Below are 21,634 nucleotides of genomic sequence, written 5' to 3' on the forward strand. Positions count from 1 at the left end.
TCTCAATGAGATCATCCTGATTTATTCATGCTCTGTTCCACCTCACACCCCATGCTGATAACTCTCCATGTTAGGGTGAGAACAAACAAGCTTGACACTACTCAACATCCTGTACTGAGGGAAAACTTTACGAGCCTTGAGAATTCTCCCATGCTCAGGTAGAGAGTTCTATCATTTGTGCTCCAAAGATGATTTGATGTAAACCAAGATAATCCCATCCATATATGGAATATTGGATGCCTTCATCTACAAGCTAACTTTCACAAACACAAATTATAATCACGAGGCATAGAGATATGGGTAATTGAGAAACTTCCACGGATAATCTTACATTGTTATAAGATTTGTACACGAGAGAGAGAGAGAGAGAGAGAGAGAGAGAGAACAAGGGATCAAATTTGTTAATGAGACAAGCCCTTGATCCGGTACGTATGCCACAAGGGAGAGCCTGGATGTCTATCTGAGGTAGAAATATAAACTGACAAGTAGAGAGAGAGAGAGAAAGAGAGAGAGAGAGAGAGAGAGAGAGGCCTTTCCCAACTTGACAGAAGGCCAATTTATGGCTTCTACAATCTGCATCAGGTTGAAAACTCGATAGAATCACATCGATGCATGTAAAACAATCGAAATTTAATCTGTGGTTATTAGACGCCTTAGAACCAATAACTTGAAGGAAATGAGTCCAAAAACACTCTCAAAATTAGATTACAAGCCTTGCAAACATTCCTCTACCAATGAGAGCGGTTTGGCTTAGAAGCTACTTAACCTTGTTTTTCAGAAGCTACTTAACCTTGTGAAAAACGCCAGAAAAGTTAGGAATCTTGTTTAGATGCTTTAATGCCTTCTCCGCTGTTTGCTTAGTACTGCTGTTACCATATTTGAAAGCTTCCACCAATGCAGTGTGTACATTTGCATCTGTAGCAATAGCTCGCGCAATGTCATTATTGCGTAGGATGCACTCCACCATTGTTACTGCTTGCTGCCTGATCTGCTCTGTTTTATGCTCCCTCAAAATATCCAGAATGGGCTGGATAGCATCTGCAGTACTCAAGACTTGGATGCCTTCCTCACAATTTACAGAGTCCAGTAGCAGGGTGGACAGCGCCCTTAAAGCCGCCTCCACTACACCCAGATTCCTATGGTCCAGACATGCAACCAAGGGGACTACAGCTCGAGCCTCAAGAAGGCAAAAAGTTTGAATTGTGGAGCATTGTCCACCATGCACTGGGCATAATCCCACTGGCTTGGAGGGTGCCTTTAAACATCTAAATAAACCAAAGCAAGCATTGCCTTTGATCATATCAGGTAACATAGACAACTGCTTGGAATGAGAAGAAAGATTTGCCAATGCCAAGGCGGATAAGCGCTGGACCTCATCTTGACCCCCTGTGTTCAGCAGATTTGTAAACAAAGATGTCAGACTGTATTCTTGAGCAAAAGTCAGCATCTCTGCATCACCCAACACATATGTAAACCTTGACAAAATACCCACTAAGCCTTCTTTATAGGCACCTACAAATCGGCCAGCACCTATTCGAACGACCCCTTGACGCAACTCCTCAAGTTGCTTCACTACTATAGGCAATGCACCCTCTTCTAGTAAAGCGTGTGTGAGTTGGACATCCTCAATAGGCAGATTGGCCAGAAGCCTTGCTGCAGCTGCTTGCTCTTCTGTTATTCCACTTGTTCCAAGTAGCTTCACTAGAGTGCCCAACTGACCAGTAGTAACACGAAGGCCATCTGCAAGCTCCTGACCCATATAAGCACAGAGATGATAAAGCAGCTTAACTGAATTGGCACGCAGTTCCCTTTGTGGTGCCTCCAAAAACTGTATGAGACTGATAGTTGCACCTGCACTTTTTATTGCAATGACCACCTTCCCAACTGCACACGGAGAGGAAGCAAGCCCGACGAGCACCTGAAGAAGCTTAGCCTCAATGGCAGGACCAGTATTGCTGACTAAATGTAGCAAATTATGGATAATACTCTCTGAAGTAAGAGTGTTCCCATCAGCATCTATAGGAGTTTGCTCTAAGTCAACACCTGAGTTCACAACATTGGCAAGGGTTGTAGCAGACACTTCTTTTAATTTCATGGGCAATTGATTTACACCTACCACAAAGAGACCTCTTATCAAAGGACGAAAAATGCCTGCTTCAACCAAAACTTTTCCATTGCTTTCGAGATTAGAGAGTTGACATAGGCCTTTTAATGCTGCCTCCCTGCCTGCCAAGAAGCCACTTTCAAGCATCTCCACCAGTGTCTTCCCTCCCATTTCTGCAACTTTGATCTTCCCTTCTGTACTGAGTACCACCTCTGCAAGTAAGGTGGCCATTTCTAGTTTAACTTCTTCACCTCCTACGTCAAATAAGAAAATATATATCAGCAATCAGTAGCCCTTCCTGTGAACAAAAAACCCATACAAAGCATACAACCAACGACAGTTTCCCTCCAATGTCAAAGGTTGGACTATCCTGTAGCCGTGCTATTGAAAAAAATCAGCTTCAAATGCACTGCACGCAGAAAAGGTAAAGAAAACTCACAATGCTGACTTAAGAATGGCTTCAAATCCATCTAAGATAAAAAGCTGTTTATATCATTGGGAGTTCCGAGAGACAAGCCAACAAAGAAAGGATTGAGGGTCATACGTTAATTCCAGGCTTGAGTTTCCTGCTCTCCAAACTTTACCATTGAACTTGAGCATAGAACCATTAGACCCATACCAAAAAGACATGCAATCACTAAGACAATCACTAAGTGCAAGGCTCTTAGTACTGAAAAATAAAAAATGGCTATGCACGTGGATCTTGGACCACATGCCACACACTCACTTCAGAGCTCAAAATGGCAGCCAAGAGGGGAGATTCACTATTCAGAGAGCATGGCCTTTAACATGAAAGAGAAGCAGTAGTGTCGCTATTTGACAATCCAGACCCTGTCCTCAAATCATGTAGCTGCATAGCAATGTATATCAATGTAATAGCAAGTGGCAAAAATGTAAATAAGATTTCATACTCCTTGGCAGAGCATAGCTTAAAGACAACTTTGTCATAGCAATTCTGATCAATCTACTGATTAGATGCTTTGAGTAAATGATGAACACAATGGAGCTCTAATAAGATCCGTATTATCTATTTAGCCTTTCAAACCACACTACAAACAATAAATTGCATCATTACTGATTGGAATCATCCAACATTTCACATGTAATCTAGCACGTGCGCGCACGCAAGCACGACAGGCGCACATGCACTCACTCATGTACTCTCAAGGAAAAGGAGGAGGAGGGCGGGGGTATTGTTCACCTTGCAGAAAGACTCTATATAGCACATGTGTTTGAGGCCTAATTAAAAAAACCTATTAAGAAATAGTTTTTCCGATTCTTATACACACTGGATTTTGAAAGGGAGTAATTTAAACCTTTATGTAAACTTTCTGTGAAAGTTGGTATTAAAGAAATTCCTCATGTTGAACGTACTTTCTGGGGTTACATATTCCCCACTTCATACACACATGCATGACCACATGCGAAAAATTTAATAGTGCAATAACCAAGCTTTCAATTGACAGTGAAAATCTGATTTTTTCCCATCCTGTTGGGTCAATGTAACCACATTCTTGTGGATTTTAAAGAAGTCTGCAGGAATAAGTGTCGTACTTTCTTGTTAATGCGTGCTTTGCTTACATCAGTAAAATTTGGCTTGCCTTGCTCAAGGAAACAGAAATGAAGTGCTCTAATTAGTTTAAAAAGCATAAACCAAATGGCCAGTTGCCGGATAGATGTGAATTTAATTTAGCGAGCAAGCTGACATATTGGCAATATGTCTCACTTTGACCTGACCACAATAAAGTTTAAGGTCTCATCTTTTTCCATCCAGTTGGGGTGAGTCCCAAGCCCAGATTCCTTGACAAATAAGGCTTATGGAAATATCGACTCATGACCAGATCTGTATGTCTATGAGCAGCCTTTGTACATGCAACATGAAATACAGCAGCCTGTAAAAATTAGCAACAATCGATACTGAACCAGACATAGAATTGTGCATAATAGACCTCAACTCTGGGAACGTGAGCATAAGGGCACACAGAAATGCCATCAACCCCTAGTGGTCTACAGATCATGAGAAGTCTTAGCTTAGAATGTCAGAATTACACATATACATCTAGACAAATCTAAAAGCGGCCCAAAACCTTCAACCCCAAAGTGCAGTTCTCAACTTCATAATAGTCACCCACAAGGTTAAAAACCATCAACTCCATCATGCATAGAAGAGACTAGCTATTAGAACCACACACTATTGTTCATTATATAAATTTCTTTGGTCTAAGTTTCTGTTGTAGCTCTGAAGTTCATGGCTAGATGCGGTAATTATAAGAGTAGCAATTAGGGAGAAGCATGATTAACTAGTTGTTCATACTCTTTATAGGAACTCAAAAGAGTATCCGTCCTCGGAAGTGCTCTTGCTTTTCTTCTTGGGCTCGCCCTTACCTTTTGGTGGCATTTGATGCCTTATCATCACCAACATCCTCATACAGTTTCTGCCTTGCTTCTTCTTGGAGTAACAAGGGACCAAGCTCCTCTAAAGTCAATGGCTTCGATCTATCTCCAGTTGTTAGGGTTTTCTCTAACCCATTGAAGCTCCTAGACAGCTTATTGAGCATGAGAGTGGCCAACTGATTGCTGTCCTCCTTCTGACCTACAGTAGCCAATTTATCTTTCAAGGCTCTTACTTTGACCAGATGCTGGCTTACCAGGTCACCTTCCTCATCTTCAGCTTGAATAGCTGATTTTGAAGTATCAAAATGTGCCCCGTATTAGCCATCTGTAAGAGTATCACAGAATCATCGATTCCTTAGATGCAGTTGCCACCAATTGAATGTCTGGAAGCACTGAATTTGCAGTAAAATCATTGAAAGTGTCTCAGCATCCCTGAGCACCCAATCTCTGATAGAGCGCCGTTGCATCCTTTTGGTCTGCAAGCTTCGCCTCGATTCCTTTGATTACAGTGCCATCTTTGTTTACAGCACCTGTTGCATCCTTTTGGTCCACAAGCTTCACCTCTATTCCTTTAGTTATCTCCCACAATGCACCTGCAATCAGGTGACTCTGGATCTTGCTCTTCCAGATCAGATAGTTGTCACCATCTAACATTCTCACCAAGCCAAAATTTAGAATTGGCATGCGGGCCACCATGTCGTACCTGTGAGATAACCTGCAAGAGATTCCCATTTACAAAACACTGACCTTCCTGTCACACCTTCACTCAACAGACGTCACCTTCCTCTTTCACTCAATCTCTCGCTGGATTTCATACACCTCCTGGGTTCACGGCTCCTTTCTTTGGAAACCCAGCTCTTCAATCCTTCTTCTAGGCACACCACCATGTCTCTGACGACCGTGTCTATAGAAATAGACAACCAGGCTCTGATACAATGTCAGGGAATGTCAACATTTATCATTAGCTCAGAACACTGGCTCTGATACCATGTTATATAAACAACACAGCAAAAAATGTAATGTGTATGGTGTATGCAATGGAAAACCAAAGGAAACACTGTGATCCAACTTTAGACATATGTGTGCACAAGAAACAAGTCACAAGCACGTAGGTCTGGAGTAATAGACAACAATAGGACAGCCAAGATATATTGACCAAAAAGAGTCAAAAAATCTCTTAACAGATAGCTCCCACAAAGATCCGTCACCATGCAGCAGTGTGCTGCCCTGGATGCTCTGTGGAAAGCACAAGATTTGGCTCCTAACTCTGCTCTGGAACTCCCCAAGTTGTGTACTCCTCAGTGAGCTCCAGTGACCTTCTCAAGTACTTTGGGTTGAGCCCTCAGGCTGCTCCATCCTGCATACTCACTCCTACCTGCAGTAGGTATGCACCTAGGGGGTGCCCCAAATGGATGAGATCTGCTGCTACTGAACTTCCGATGAATGGGCCTATTTATAGGGGATGGAACCTCTCGCTGACAAATCTGCTGACCTGGTCTGTCCCACTTCTGCCTGGTCTCGGCATGTCTTCTGCTCCATCTGCTGCTGCGGATGACCTGGGGCAAGGCCTATAAATAGCTAAGTCTTCTCACTCTGTTGCTGCTTGTGGTGGCCTTTTCCCAGCTCTTTGGCCCTACATATAGGCCCATGGATGGCCTGTTTCCAATGATGCTGGCCCAATAAACCTAAGAAGGATCTGTTGCCGCTGCCCATGTGGCAGCTTCTCTCAGTCCCTCTCGATCTGCCCATGTCAAGACACCCCCAACCAGGCTAAGCCCCTTCTAACCTTGGTAGGGTGTCGCCCTTGAGCTAGAATCTTTACTAATCAAGTCACGGAGTAGAAAACCATAAGAGTTGAGCTAGCAGCTCAACTACCAACTGCAGGCTCAGTATGTCGAGCCACCCCAAGCATGGAGTCCATTAGAGGTAAACAATCACTCTTTCATTCAATGCCTTAGCTTTTGAATCTCTCGACTTAGTTGAGACTGGATTTGATTATGACTCTCGAGTTATAGCTTCTTCAAGTGAGTCATCTTGGTGACACATACAAAGTTTCCAACAGGTTGGTTTCTCCATAGTAACATTTGAATCTCTTGACTTAGTTGAGATTCCATTGATCATCACTCCTGAGTTACAGCTTATTCAAGTTAGTCAATACCCTAAAGAGGGAACCCATAAAATACTTAAATCCAAACCACTTGAAGACTTTGCTCTGTTGCTGACCTATCGTACAGCTGTGTATGAGCTTACAACTCAATAGTATGTTAAACTGCCCTTCTCATACATAGAATTTCATTAAAGGAGAATCAACTTACAAGGAAACACATGAACACTTAAAAATGATGCACAATTAGACCACAAGCTCTTTTTGCCAAAAAGAACTATTATTAAAGTAAATTTTGAACAAGTACAATTATGCACAAGAACAAATACATAAATCCTTTTTTTCACCCATGCAAAAAGAAAAATAGTAGTTTGCTTGTAAAAGTATCACACTTTGCACAAAAGTGGGAAAGGCCTTGACTTTTTTATGCACACGCTTGTTTGTTAACCATAAAAGCTTGCATACGCATGAATTACCAGATAGACCTGCATGCTCTCATGCAAGTGTACAAGACTCACAAATGCTATTCATGCATTGCATGGGCACACATGATGCAACTCTTGCATGTTTCTCCAATGGTACTTTCATGTGCTTCGAAAGGAAAGATCTCAAACATGCATGCACCATGCATGGTGGGATTCTCTAGCTTTAGACCTTCAAAACGAAAAGTCTAACCCAGTCTAAACAAACCCAGACGCGATGGTCAACAGACAAATAACTCACATAGCTGCACAACATTTTCACCCATATGTACGCTAGTGATTGCCTCCTCCAATTGTTGACTCTCCAGCATGCTGAGTGTTGCAAATCACTAGTCATCTAGCACACTAACTTTCTTGTACTTCTTCAAGCATATATCTAGATGAATCCAGGAACATGCCCAAACTCATCCTCTAAAAACCAACAGTCCAACCCAGCCTAAACAGCCCCAGACGCAATGTTCAACAACTCACATAGCTGCACAACATTTTCACCCATATGTACGCCAGTGATTGCCTCCTCCAATTCAACATGCTGAGTGTTGCAAATCACTAGTCACCTAGCACACTACCTTTCTCGTACTTATTAAGGCTGAAGCAATGAGCATATATCTAGAAGAATCCAGGAACATGCCCAAACTCATCCTCTAAAAACCAAAAGTCCAACCCAGCCTAAACAGCCCCAAACGCAATGTTCAACAAACAAATAACTCACATAGCTGCACAACATTTTCACCCATATGTACACCAGTGATTGCCTCCTCCAATTGTTCACTTTTCAGCGTGCTAAGTCTTGCAGATCACTAGTCATCTAGCACATTAACTTCCTTGTACTTATTTAAGGCTGAAGCAATGAGCATATATCTAGATGAATACAGGAACATGCCCATCCTCTAAAAACACAACATAGTGCAGTTTCAATCTCGTGATAGTCACTTGTAAGGTTGAAATGATGTCATTAGCGCCCAACAGTGGGTGTAGACCATAGTATAGACATAGGCTCTCACGCATTCAAATCCACACACACCCCACACATACTTGAGCATCCATTTATACAAAGTCTTTGTGCTGAATTTCTGTCGGCAATCTAGAGGTGAAGCAATGAATATCTCTCTAAGATCCCATGCAGATGTTCTTGGGCTGAGACTTCAGCTTTCGGATAGTGAGAGGGCTGATGATATTGCCGTGTTTTGGGATACCACTCCACAAAATCTAAGCTCTTTTAGGGCTTGCTTGGCAGTAGGTGCACATATAAATAGAAATAAATCCAATGGCTTTTGGATTATTGACCAGGACACTCCAATCAGGGGCTGATTTCAGCTTTCCTTGGATTCAAAGGGGTGTTTTTGTCGAATAATTGGGCTGCTAGGTCGGTGTGGGCATCTCTCCGCAGCAACAATTTGCCTTTGTGTTGGAGAGTATCAGGAAGAAACTTCTCTTTTAGAGTTCAGCCAAACTTGACCTTACTTCCAAGGTCGTGGTGGTCAACCAGGTACTGCTGGCCACGGCATTGTTTGCTCTTGTTGGTGCCGTTCTAGGGATTCCATCACTCAATCAAACGGCAGATAAGGAATTTTCTTTGGAGTGGACCAGATGGTTCAGTAGACACCAAAGCCAAGGTGGCTTGGGAGGCTTTGATCCTACCCCTGAGAGAAGGAGGCCTCACTATAATAGATCCAGACTTATAGAGCAAATCCCTATTATGCAAGGTGGATAGGAATCTTAGAGGGGTTTTTTCGCTCGATGTATATAGTCATGTTCTCCTTCCGTAGGAGGAGATTGGATGGAAGCACCACGTGGATCTTTACCTCGCTCTATCTCACGGCTTCCTCCTCCCCTTTTTTGGCTGCAATCTTGAAAGCTTGGCCCAACTTCAGGAGTACTCTTCGGAGGATTCCCCTTTCCTCTCGGAAAGAGATTCATAAGCAACCTATCATGCAGAATGACAACATAATTGATGATCATGGTAGACCACTTGGTACTTCTCATTATATGTAGTACTCTAGATGGGAGAGAAGTCATGTTTCCTCTGTGGGTTCTTAGAAGGATTTCAAAAACCTAATAGATGATCCAAGACTCCAAATAGCAAGTCACCTCAGAGCAAGTGCAAAGAGAATCCAATAGATTGATACAAGCAATACCCTTGCTCTTGACCTACTTGGCTTGGGTCTTTACGAGATCAAGGATCCCACTTCAAGTTATAGGACTACGTGGATCCATAGTTACATGAAAACCCGTTTCGTCTTTGTCGAAACCTCGAAATGACAAAACGGACAAAATGTTTCGAAATAGTACGAAACGATCACAACAAAACCTCTGTTTCGCCCAAATCAACATTAAATGGTCTAATGTTAAAACTTGAGAAAAGAGATTAAAAGCTTGAATTTAAATAAATTGAAGAATGTATTTGTGTTATGAATTTCCTTTTTAGGTGCCTTGACTTGTGTTCCTCTTGTTCACTCTAAAGTTGGATAAAACATATCTTATTTGTCCCTATTCCTGTCTATTTGAAACCTATCCGAACTTGCGAAAGGAGATTGAAAGCTTGAGTTTAAATAAATTTGAAGAATTTGTATGTGTTTTGAATTTCCTTCTTAGGTGTCTTAACTCTAATTTCTCTTTGTTCACTCTTAAACTAGCATATCTTATTTGCCGCTACCCTTGTATATACTAAGTATCAATTCGAAACCTATCCGTTTTGTCTGAAAAGATGAAACGGAACGAAACAAAGCGTGGCGAAACGACGAAACTACAAAACAAACCAAACGTTTCTTGTGACTATGCATGGATCAGACGGAGATGATCCATTAGGGAGACAATCCACATCATGGTCCACGTAGCTAGTGGTACTCACAATCTCCAATATGCCTCCATGGTTGACCTTGGTCTTTGATGTTCATTCCGAGAGGAGGTTGTCCACAAGAGATTGGGATGGTCTTATGGTGGAGTTCTTTCTGACTTACTGGGATGCTCTTAATAGTGCCTGGCAAAATCAGTAAATGCCAGATGCTTGGAAGAAAGGGCTGGTTAAGTTGATTCCCAAAAAGAATCTTTGTGAATCATTTGCTAATTGGAAGCCTATTACACTCATGCCAGTCATTTATAAGGTGGTTGCCAAAATGGTGGTTGATAGAATAAAAGGTTTTCTGCAAGATGGTCTACATCCTACCCAATATGGCTTTATCCCTCCCAGACACATCACTGATAATATTGCAAATGCCTATGTTCTGATACAATATGCCAAGTATACTTAGTAGGATGTACTCTTGCTGCAAGTGTGCAGCTTGTTGAGCTGTTAAAGCCTTCTTGCATGGGATAAAATAGGCTTGCTTACTCTTCAACCCTGGCTCCATGGGAGTGGTTGTAGGCTTGCAATCCATGTTGAACCAATCCAAGAGATTTTGCACATACTTGGATTGAGACATAATAATGCCACATCTCTCTTGTACAAACTGGATCCCCAAATAAAAATGTAACATGCCCAAATCTAGCATGTCAAATGTAGCCTTCACTTCAACTTTGAAATCTGCACTTTTTTATTCATGTGACCCTGTGAGCAGCATGTCATCTACATAAAGAATGATGACCAAAATATCTCCCCCATCCTTCTTGATGTGTAGAGAGTACTTTTAGTTGAACTGTGAAGCCCCTTGCTGGTCAGAAAGGCATCAATCTTGGGGTACCATGCAAGTGGGGATTGTTTCAGCCCATACAAAGCTTTATTCAGCTTGCAAACTTTATTTGCATTACCCGAAATTTCAAAGCCAAGAGGTTGTTTGACATAAACCTCTTCTAACAAGTCTCCATTAAGAAAAGCTGTTTTATATCCAACTGATGAGCATTCCAATCAAAATGTGCAGCCATAGCAATAACTTATCTGATGGTGGTCATCCTCGAAATAGGAGCAAATGTCTCCTCATAATCAATAACCAGCCATGCCTTGTACCTGCCAATGGACCCATCTGACTTTCTTTACTTTGAAAACCCATTTGGTACCTATGGCATTCTTTCCTGATGGCAAATCCACAAGAGGCAACCTGCAATGGAATCCATGGCAAATGTGTGTCCACTTGCCTTTCGGAATGGATAAAGGCTGCAACAAGCAGCTGGAATCTTGTTACCCATTTTGTCCTGCTGGCTCTCCAAATACCTCCCAATAGAAGATTTGTTTAAACTAGGGACAGTGCGTACGATTGCCAACATTTCCTGATCATACACATGGTAAGTGAACTCTTCCCATCAAACTTGCTGCTTTCAAAAGCTATCACCCCATGTTGCTGCCTTAAACAGCTCCAGTACCTTGCCAATGGTATCTTTCAAAGGCGTTGAGAAATCTGGGCATGCTCTTGCCTCATGCCTTGAGGGGATTGCCATAGGCCACTTCAGTTTCATCCCATCATTCAAGATACCGAGGGACCTTGATATATAGCATGCATGAGGCGAAGAAGATGAAATACTGGATCTTCCTATGCCCAACTTACTATGACATGAAGGGAAGGTTCAGCTGCCCCATTTCCCATGTCTTGCTTTGCCAGATATGAAGTCGATCCATCATGTTGGGAGTTCTTGCATTCAAGCGTAAATGGCAAAATAAGCATAGATGGATCTTGAAAAGGCTATGGATTTGGTGCACAAGACACGATCTGTGTATGTGTGATTATGGGTTGTACATACAGTTGTGAATTCAAAGATGTGAAGAGTTTGAATGAGCTTACTCCAGAAGAAGAACAAGAAAATGGGGTGAAGAAGCGAGCCTTCCTACCAAGAAACACGTTTGTGTGCCTTCCTGCCAAGAAACGTGTCGGAATTCTTCCCTTGTACAACAATCCTCCTGTGCAAAGTTGAACACGAACTTGAACTCCCTAAACTCATCATATCCCAATTTGCTTTCTATCAAAGACACTATGGGACTGACATTTAATTTATGAACATCACCACCTTGGGCCATTTCAAGAGCAGTCTGCCACCACCTCTTTAACAATATTCCATTCAAATAAAAGATTAACAACTTTTTTTGAGGAAGAACATCTCCGGAGTCACCTAGAAGCAACAATAACACATATACAAATCATCATACTTGAGTTGATGAATTGCAAAAAGAATTTCATATCAACTTACAAGAAGATAAATTGCAAAAAGAATTTCATTAAAAAAACAAGAAAGATAAATTGCAAAAATAATTTCCTTCAAAAAACAAGAAGATAAATTGTAAAAAAAACAAGAAGATAAATTGCAAAAAGAGTTTCATTTAAAACTTGCAAGACCAGCTCTCATATAATGTCATTTCATAGACGATCTGATCCTAACATTTGGGGTTGGGCATTTGCTAGGATCAATCAAATACGACTTAGTAACTATTTGACTAAATTTCCTCTTCTTTGTCCCCGCAGGGAGAAGGCTACCTAGTACTGTGTCATCCTCCATTTGCTCTCCATCAGAGCTGTCAGGTAGTTCAAGCTTTAGCCCTGATATAATCTCAGCTACCTCAGTGACCCTCTCACTGCTATCTGTGTCAAACTTTTCACCACTATCCGTGTGTTCACCCGGAAAAGAAAAAGACTATCAACTATCCATTCCAACAGGGCTACCTCTTCTTTAGACATTGTAGCTTTGACTCTGGACACAGCTTCTTTGCTTGCGCTTGCGCTTCTTCTCCTAATTTTCCTTTAGAGCCTTTCTCCACTTTGCTATTAAGTGTGCACCGATGCTAACTAGGGAAAGCATGCATAGGGAGGTCGAAAAGATAAGAGGTGAGAAGAGAACCACAAGAGGGAAGAGGGGAGGCATGAAAAATAGGAGGAGGAAACAAGATGAGAAGGAATGGCTCTTCACTAGAGTGGATCGAGGGTGTCGTAGATGCTCTATGTCGTGTTCTTTCAAGCACTGTGGTCTTAGTATCGTAGTTTCTCTTAGACCAAGTTGCTCTCATTTCCAAAATAGTAGTATCTACCATCAAAGTGGCTCTTGAGTTACTGAACTGAGTAGGGCAATATTGCTTCCAACTAAAATCAAAGGATTAAAGGAAACTCATTGTAGAGGGAGTTGGAGAGAAAACAAGGTAACCGGCCTCCAAACACTCTAAGGACAGTGAAACCAATCTTTAGACCACTTTTGCAATTAATTACAGCTCACATAGCATTTATTACAGCCACTATCCGCTGCATCACCATTGTTCAACATTCACCCATTCGATAATAAAAGAGATAACTGAAATTGATGGAGGCTAGAATGCCCCTACTCAGCAAAGCATACACAAGTGCACACGATTGGCCCCAAATCTTGTGGCGCCCCTTTCGGTATTTCTTTATATTTCACAGTGAATCTTTTACAAGTTGCATCTGGGAGACCTTCCCTGCAACACTGAAACCGCAGTTTGATTCACTAAGCCTTCACAATGCTTTCAAACATCCAATACCATCACATAAGTGCACTTAATCCATAGGCATATACAAAGGCATTCTTGTCTCTGAGTGCATTCCAATAGCTATCTAGATGCATAAAAACTCTGCACCCCAGCTACACTAACTAGGTGGCATCCATAGGCAACCAATAGTGCTCACCAAAGCATCAAGAGAGAAAAACCAGCACAGTACCCAATCATGGAGTGACCATTGTGACACTGCCAGGGTACCTGTGAGCCAAAGAAAGGGCTGCACACAAGGCCAGCCAAAAGATTGCAATAGAAAGAGATTGCAATAACCAAAATACCTCTCACCAAGCACTGAAAGCTTGAACCAAATCTTCAAACATGAAAAGGATGTTGTAGCCAATGCCCATTTGCACTCTCAGCCAGAGAAGTGCAAATACATGAAGAGGGAGCATTCACAAGAGTCGACCAGCAAGAATTCAGTCGAAAAAGCCAAATTGGAACACTTCTGTCGCGAAGAAGTTGGAGATCTTGGGCTCAAATGAAAGGTGCTTCAGAGAGGAATGCGTTGAGCAGCTTTTGGGAGAATTTCATTGCCGGAAAGTGCCCCAAAACCAAGAAAAACCAGTCAACCAGCAAGAAGGAATGCTCCAAATGCAGGAAAAAGTAGGCGCCCAGCAAGAGGAAGGGTCCAGGAGGCTGAGGGAGCAGAAAGTGCTGCTCAGAAAAATCAACCAGCAGGAAAAGTGCTCAGAGCAGCCAAATCTACAAAATGCCTTTCAAGAAAAGGGTATCAATGCGTAGGGGAGGCAAAGGGAAGCCATTGGGACAAACAAAGATCGCGGAATCCAAGCGGGTGAGGAGCTATGGCAAAATTCGTCACTCAGCTGTGTGAGGGTTGCAAAAGCATGAAGAAATTCCAGTTCTTGGAAGAGAAGCCTCCAAAACACTAGAAATAACCAAACCCATCTAGAAAAGTCAAAAACCACCTCTTGAATGCTCTAGAATGGCCTAGAGTGGTTTTGGGAGAGGCCAAACCGCCTGGCCCTCTAGGGTGGCCACTGAAGTTCCACATGGCAAGTGTCATCATTTCCATCAAACCACTCTTTAATTACTTTGAATGCCTTAGGGCCTAGGGATTAATTACAATTATGTGCTAGGTACCATGCCACATTTAAATTCACGTTATTAAGCCCACACTTGGACTTTTAAAGTCAAATTTGTCACAAACTCGTAACACATTGAAGTGATTAGAATTTCACGCCCACGTGACAACATGTCCCTATCCATACAAGCTCAAGAGAGACCTACTTAACCACCACCCCCCCCCCCCCCAAAACACACACAAACAGACTCAAAGCCTCTTGATGGGGGATCAAATGAGGACTATCAGTTGAATTTAACTTGCATGCATGTAATACAACACTAACTACCTTGCACTGCTCATTGCAATAGATCTAACATAAGAAAATGCATGAGGTGGATTGTACAAGATGAGCAATCAACATCATAATCATGACAAGTATAGCAACAAGCTTGAAGGTCTATATCTCAACTACTGCTATTGCCAACGCATGAAGAAGAAACCGCATATTTGACATTGTATAGTGAACCTTAAAGCATACAAGAACATGAACTCTGCAAGATTCCACTTGAAGCATTTCGGGTCACCACCAACACATATATCTCTAGCTCCCTTCAAGGCCAGAGCTCGGCTGCCCCTCCCCATAAATTGTCTTCTAAATCAAATTTATTCACCTCCTGACTTGCATGTATGTTTGGCATGCTGCATCCTGCTACGTCACTTCCCATTGATTAAAGTTCTCTTGACCTCAAGTTTTGCACACATACACCAACCATCCAAACATCAACTTGCTTACAAAAGTCAACATCAATCAGCTTACATGCGTTGCAACTGGGTTTGACATAAACAAGCATCAAATACGAACTATACTCCTGACAGACGAGAAAGATGAACAAGAAGGCTCCATGAACAGGAGCAGGCATCAGCTGACAATAGCAACATAAAACCAACAGCAAATAAAAGCACCTTCAAAAGTGGCAACCAACAACGCAATAAGACAAACAGAGTACTGCTGATGATCATATCTCGATCAGTGTGAGTTAATGTAGGGACATCCATGACAAATCCACATGTAGCTAGTTCAACAATGTGCTGCATGGATTTAGGGAGATGCTGAGAGGGTGAACACAATGCAGGAAAACAAATACATACAATCATAGCCAAAATTTCCAAGCTCTTTGGTCCCACACCTGTAACAAGTTGAAGGCACAAGCCTACAAACGATACCTTATCAATTCTAATAAAAATGCAAAAAAAGAACTTTTACTCGATCAGAAAACATTTCAAGGCCACCTTTTGATGTGAGTTCGTCAACTCTTTTGAAATGCCAAATTGTAAGAAAACGAGACATAGAACTTGTACGTCCAAGCCATCAATACCCTAGTCCAATGAGCTTTTTAGTGTGACGAGAATCTCTAAAAAGAAAGTATTACCTTCCACTAGGCGTTGCAAAAGTGGTTGCAACCTCCCATTCTCTGCCATTTGTCTCACATTTTGATCACAATTTTCTAGGTTCTCAAGAGTTTGCTCTGCTTTCTGGACTGTAAGCAAGTTTTCTGACTTGCTACTGGTGGTTCCAACGAGCATTAAAATCGCTCCACTTACTGAACCAATCTTCTCACATAAGGGATAGAACTTGGAAAGCTCATACAAAAGAGACACAGCTTCCTGTCTCTCCTTTAAGAGGTCACGAGACAAACATTTGACACAATTTCTAATTGCATCTGTTTCTCCAATAACCATCTGGAAGATTTGAAATCACCATATTAGATCTCTCTCTCTCTCTCTCTCTCTCTCTCTCTCTCTCTCTCTCTGTGTGTGAAATTTTGAAAGGAAGGAAGTTTTGAAAGGAGGAATACTTGAGAAAAGACGACAAAAGAGTTCACTAACTAAAGACGACCCTCTGAATCTATCTTTGGTATATGGATGGCCTCAGATATGGCTTGGAAGAAAGAAAATTCCCCTTTATACTAAGATGAATGCATTCAATCGTTTGTTTTACAGCTTCAGTACAACATATGTATCTCATTTTCCTTGTGGCTTCAGAAGTCACTCTCAAACGTCTAAGGAGTACATCTAAAAGCATGGGATAGGCAAACATAGCATGACCTAATAGGGCAATTTTTGCCGACAAAATAACAGTGTGAGAATAACAATGGAGACTTGAGCCCATGGATGCTTTTGAGTATGGGAACCTAAAAAAGAATACATGTATGCACTTGGTGTCGTATGGATGCTAGGGATTCATTGCATTCATACACTTGGAAGAAATGTTCGGAAATGATGAGCCCACCCAAAATCATGCTAGCAAGGGAATTTGCCCAAGATCTACGTACATCCTATGGATGCTACAACAAATGGGGACCTCTAAAGGGAATCAGGATCCATCCATAAACTTGGCAAGGGATATTAGAAAAGAATGAGACCATGCAAAATCCTGACAGTAAGGGAATTCACCCTGGACCTTTCATCTCTGATTCACAATAGAGAAAAAGAGATTAAAGTGCAATTTGCTTGCAGACATGGAAGGATTGAGCAAGGGAATATGACACTTCATCCAAGACATGAAAACTGCAGAGAGGCAAACAATTACTCTCTTTTTGGTGTTCTAACCTCCAAATATGTGTTGGAGTTGCATGCTTCGGTGAAATAGATGTTTATATCTACAAACAGTGCTATTTGGTGGAATATTCAATATAGTTTCTTCACCCAGGAGAAGTTAGGAAAGCAGTGAAAGTCAAGGAGCGGGGTTGGGTTAATCAACACATCAGGAATATAATGTATGACACAAAAGCGCATGTACATTGTCATGCTTCCACAAATTTTGGACTCCGGTGTTGATTATTCCAACATCTTTAAGATTTATACCTTTGTGTATTCATCTCGTGTTTCATGTTTATGTTCTAACTTTTCCCTTGCACTTTGGCCAAAAAGAATACACAAGATGCCCAGGCTTAACAAAATAAATATGCAAATGAGCACAATAACTTGCCCCTAGAAACACTAACGCCAAGGCTGCTGACAGATATTATAGTTCCCTACACAACCATCCCAAAAGTTGGAGACCATGCATACCAGTCGAAGTTGCCACACACATCAAGATTCCATAATGGCTTCCCTGTGTCTCTGCTCAAGCCACATGTGGGTTTAATGTACCAGCTTTCTCAGGCTGCCACCAAATAACAAGCCATGAGTTTTGAGGATAAAGTCCTTTGCACAAAGTGTGCATCGAGTTACTCATCAACTGCAAAGCCTACCAGATGTTGAGGATTCCTAGCAGCCAGAGAGCATGAGCAAGAGCAGCCCACATGTTACGGGTTGATTACAAATGATGAACTGCAACTACAGCACTCCCGGACAGCTGGAAATTGTAAGGGCAGCCTCCACTAGCTTATGCGATCATCTATTTGAAGTCTTTTTTTGAATCATTATTTCTCTTTTATTATTTCCCTCTTATTCATAATTTCATATGAAAATACTCCAAAGGTCGTGTTTCTCTGTGTGTGGATGCACACGTGTGTATGCGTGTGCGTGTGTGTGTGTGTGCGTGTGTGCGTAACCCTTATCCCATGGCGGGCACACACCCGCATGTGTGTGTGTGTGCGCGCGCGTGCGCGCACTAAGTTTTCACTATAAACAACAAAAAGTGTGTGTGTGTGTGTGAGTGAGGTGTATGTGGAGCTTCGCAATGGCGCATGGCGCCTCCTTTCCTGTTACGGCTCCCTAATCTGTTTCGTTTCCCAGTTCCTCGTCTGTCCCGTCTCTCAGCTCCTCGTTTGTCCCGTCTCCCAATTCCTCGCCTGCTGATGTACATTTGTCCGTACCTCCGTTTTCTTTTCCGTCCTCTCCCGCCACGGCTTCTCCTTTTGTCTTCCAATCTGCTGTTTCGCATTCATCTGGCCTTTTGCCTTGTTCCAGCAAAAGCAAGCGCCTTGCTCACTTTTCCGATTCTACTCAGCCTGATAAGACGCAGAAATTAGCTTTTGGAAGTTTTCCTTCTTCGTCCGTGGAATTAGACCTCCTTGCTCGTCTCTGTGAAGATTATGTCGCTCACTCTCAGGATTCTACATCTTCATTGCATCGGGTTGTGCCTTCGGATTCCCTCCTTCAAAGTATCTCTCAGACTCAAAAGCATGGCATTTGCCTTTATCTCATGGGGCGAATAATGACAGCCTCCATGCTTTAAGCTTGGTTGACAGCGGCTGTGGGAATGGATAAAATCGACTCCTTTATTTTCCTTGGCAAGGGTTTATATTTTGCTCGTTGTGTTAATCCAGATACAGTTTATGATTTGGTCAGCAAGGTGGGGGTCCATGGTGCTGGCTTCTTTGCTTTTATATTATGCCATGGGATCCTCTTTTTGACCCTGCCAAAAATCTTCTACGCTTTTGTCCTGTCTGGGTCACTTTGAAGGCCTTGCCGGTACTTCTTCTCCCACTTATTTCATCTCTTGCAGCTCTTCTAGGGAGAGTACTTTATCTTCCCAAGTTGGATTTTTGGTGCTGCGCAGAGATATCCAAATTTGCATTTTATGGGATATGGAGCAGCCGGTTCCTTCATGCTTGGATATTGATTATGGTCTTGCATATCCACTTCGCACTCCCTTATCTTTTTCTTCCTTCCCAAATGCTTGTTACACGTTTAAACAAATTGGTCATTTTGCTCGGAGCTGCCCTTTGCAATCATGTCAATCTGCTAATGTAAACATCTCTTTCTCTGATCCTTCATGCTTGGATATTGATTATGGTCTTGCATATCCACTTCGCACTCCCTTATCTTTTTCTTCCTTCCCAAATGCTTGTTACACGTTTAGACAAATTGGTCATTTTGCTCGGAGCTGCCCTTTGCAATCATGTCAATCTGCTAATGTAAACATCTCTTTCTCTATTCCTTATGCTTCTACTCCTCTTCAGTTAGACAAGATGCAACAGTTGAAGACCACAAGAAAAGAATGGAGATGGGTACACCCTCCCGGAAAAGAGATCATCTCACCGTCTCCTTCGGTTCCTTTGTCAAATTCTTTCCAGGCCTTGTCAATGCCGGATACACTTATGCCTGAAACTCCTCAATCTTCTGGTGTCAATGCTTTTGATTCTCAAGAGCCTTCTTCAGCTGAAGGGTCCTCTTTGGTTGGAAATGACCTTCAACGGGATTCTTTTATTATTGAGACACAGTCTATTGAGTTAAAACAATGCGTGAAAAGACAAGTTTGTGGTCACAAGGCAAATAGAAGCGTGCTCATTTTTTACAACTTTAGACCATTTTGGTCTGCCCAATGTTCCTTTAAACTCATTAAAGTGAGCATAAATAAAGGGTTGCATGGAGATCAGCTGTCTATGGCGGTGATGTGGGACGCCACCTAGGCCCTGTATGTTCCAACTATGGTTATGCTTCAAGATACATATGGTTGTAGAACAGTAGCAGAATTGAGGCATAAAGCCTTGAATTTCAAATTTCGAATCTCCCTCCCTCCCTCCCTCTCTCTCTCCCTCCCTCCCTCCCTCCCTCCCTCCCTCTCTCTCTCCCTCTCTCCCTCTGCCCCTCCCTCCTCCTCCTCCCTCTCCCTCTCCCTCCCTCCCCCTCCCTCCTTCTCTCCCCTCCTCCATCTCGCTCCTCCTCCTCCCTCCTCCCTCTCCCCTCCTCCTCCTCCTCCTTCTGGCTCCTCCTCCCTCCTTCCTCTCCCCTCCTTCTCCAGCCGCCCAAGATCCCTCTCCTCTACTCCTCCCTCCTGCAGAATCTCTTGAACCCTCCTCCTCCCTCCTATAGCATCTCTCCCCTCCTCCCTCCTATAGCATCTCTCCCCTCCTCCTCCCTTCTACAGCAGCTCCTTCCCTCCCTTCTACACCTGTCACCCTACTCTTCTCCTCCTCTTCCTCTTGCCCTCATCTGCTTCTCCTCCTCCCTCTTCCTTGCTACTCTCTTCCTCTCACTGCTCCATCTTTGCCAGCTCTCCCCTACATCCTAGCCTGCATCACTGATACCTCTCTTTGAGTACTCTGAGAGGAAAAGAAAGAGGGAGAAGTACAACGGGGAGAGAGTGTGAGAGAGGGGTGACACAAAAGATGTGGGTGTGAAGTGTTGAGCCACACCACAAACTCATAGGTTTTATTAGGATTAGGCTTTCACCCTATGACTGTCTTAAGACAGTCATAGGTGTCATATCTTTAATAAAAGGGTGGCAATGTGCCTTTACCCCAACAACCTCCCACCTAAAGGCCAATGTGCCTAAAGGGGAGAAAAGAATAAAAATTACAGCAATATACAGTTACTGTATACAAGACCATAAAATAAGAATGGTCTCATCCTAATCCCATGATGTGGCGGCAATGTGCAAACCGCTCTGTAGGCAAGCTCTTAGTGAGCAAATCTGCAAGATTATCATCAGTATGCACCTTCACAAGCTCAAGTCGCTTGTCTTCCAGTACCTCCCTGATGAAATGGTATTTCCCATCTATGTGCTTGGTCTTTTGATGAAAGACCGGATTCTTTGCCAACATGATAGCACTCTGACTATCACAATGCAAAACTGGCATATCTCCTGTAATGCCCAAATCTCCCACCAGCCGAGTAAGCCATATTGCTTCCTTGCAAGCCTCAGTGGCTGCAACATATTCAGCTTCAGTGGTTGACAGTGCAACGCATTTCTACAACCGAGACACCCATGATATAGCACCTCCTGCAAATGTGAAAATATAACCAGTAGTAGACTTCCGGTTATCTGCATTCCCTGCATAGTCTGAATCTGTAAAACCATGCACCAATGCATCCTGCCTACCATAGCATATGCACAAGTCTTTGGTACCCTTGAGATACCTCAAGACACCTTTCACAGCTTCCCAGTGCCGCTTGCCTGGATTTGCCATATACCTGCTGATGACTCCCACCGCAAAAGCAATATCCGGACGAGTGGCAACCATGGCATACATCAAAGAACCAACTGCAGATGCATACGGAACCTTGGCCATTTCAGCCTTATCATCATCTGATCTGGGGCTGTCCTTACTGCTGAGTTTTAAATGTGGAGGCAACGGGGTACTAATAGACTTCCCCCCCTCCATTTTAAACCTCTGCAGTACTTTGTCAATGTACTCCTTCTGTGACA

The 21,634-nt window shown here is 42.7% G+C and overlaps 1 protein-coding gene across 4 annotated transcripts in view; it reads right to left on the reverse strand.

The window, feature by feature from the left end:
- Nucleotides 1-567: 567 nt before the first annotated feature.
- Nucleotides 568-21,634, reverse strand: part of LOC147905154 (U-box domain-containing protein 44-like) — a 30,280-nt gene continuing 9,213 nt past the window's right edge. For all 4 annotated transcript variants that reach the window (XM_087390589.1, XM_087390580.1, XM_087390598.1 and 1 more), the window contains 2 exons: nt 15,966-16,275; nt 568-2,358 (listed from right to left, as the gene is read on the reverse strand). In XM_087390589.1, the coding sequence (XP_087246715.1) occupies nt 782-2,358; nt 15,966-16,275 (1,887 nt within the window). In that variant the 3' untranslated portion in view covers nt 568-781. The remainder of the gene's footprint in view (nt 2,359-15,965; nt 16,276-21,634) is intronic.

Source organism: Dipteris shenzhenensis, chromosome 2 (genome assembly GCF_047967505.1).
Source record: "Dipteris shenzhenensis isolate YYH24624 ecotype China chromosome 2, Dip_SZ_1.0, whole genome shotgun sequence".
Taxonomy (NCBI): Eukaryota; Viridiplantae; Streptophyta; class Polypodiopsida; order Gleicheniales; family Dipteridaceae; genus Dipteris; species Dipteris shenzhenensis.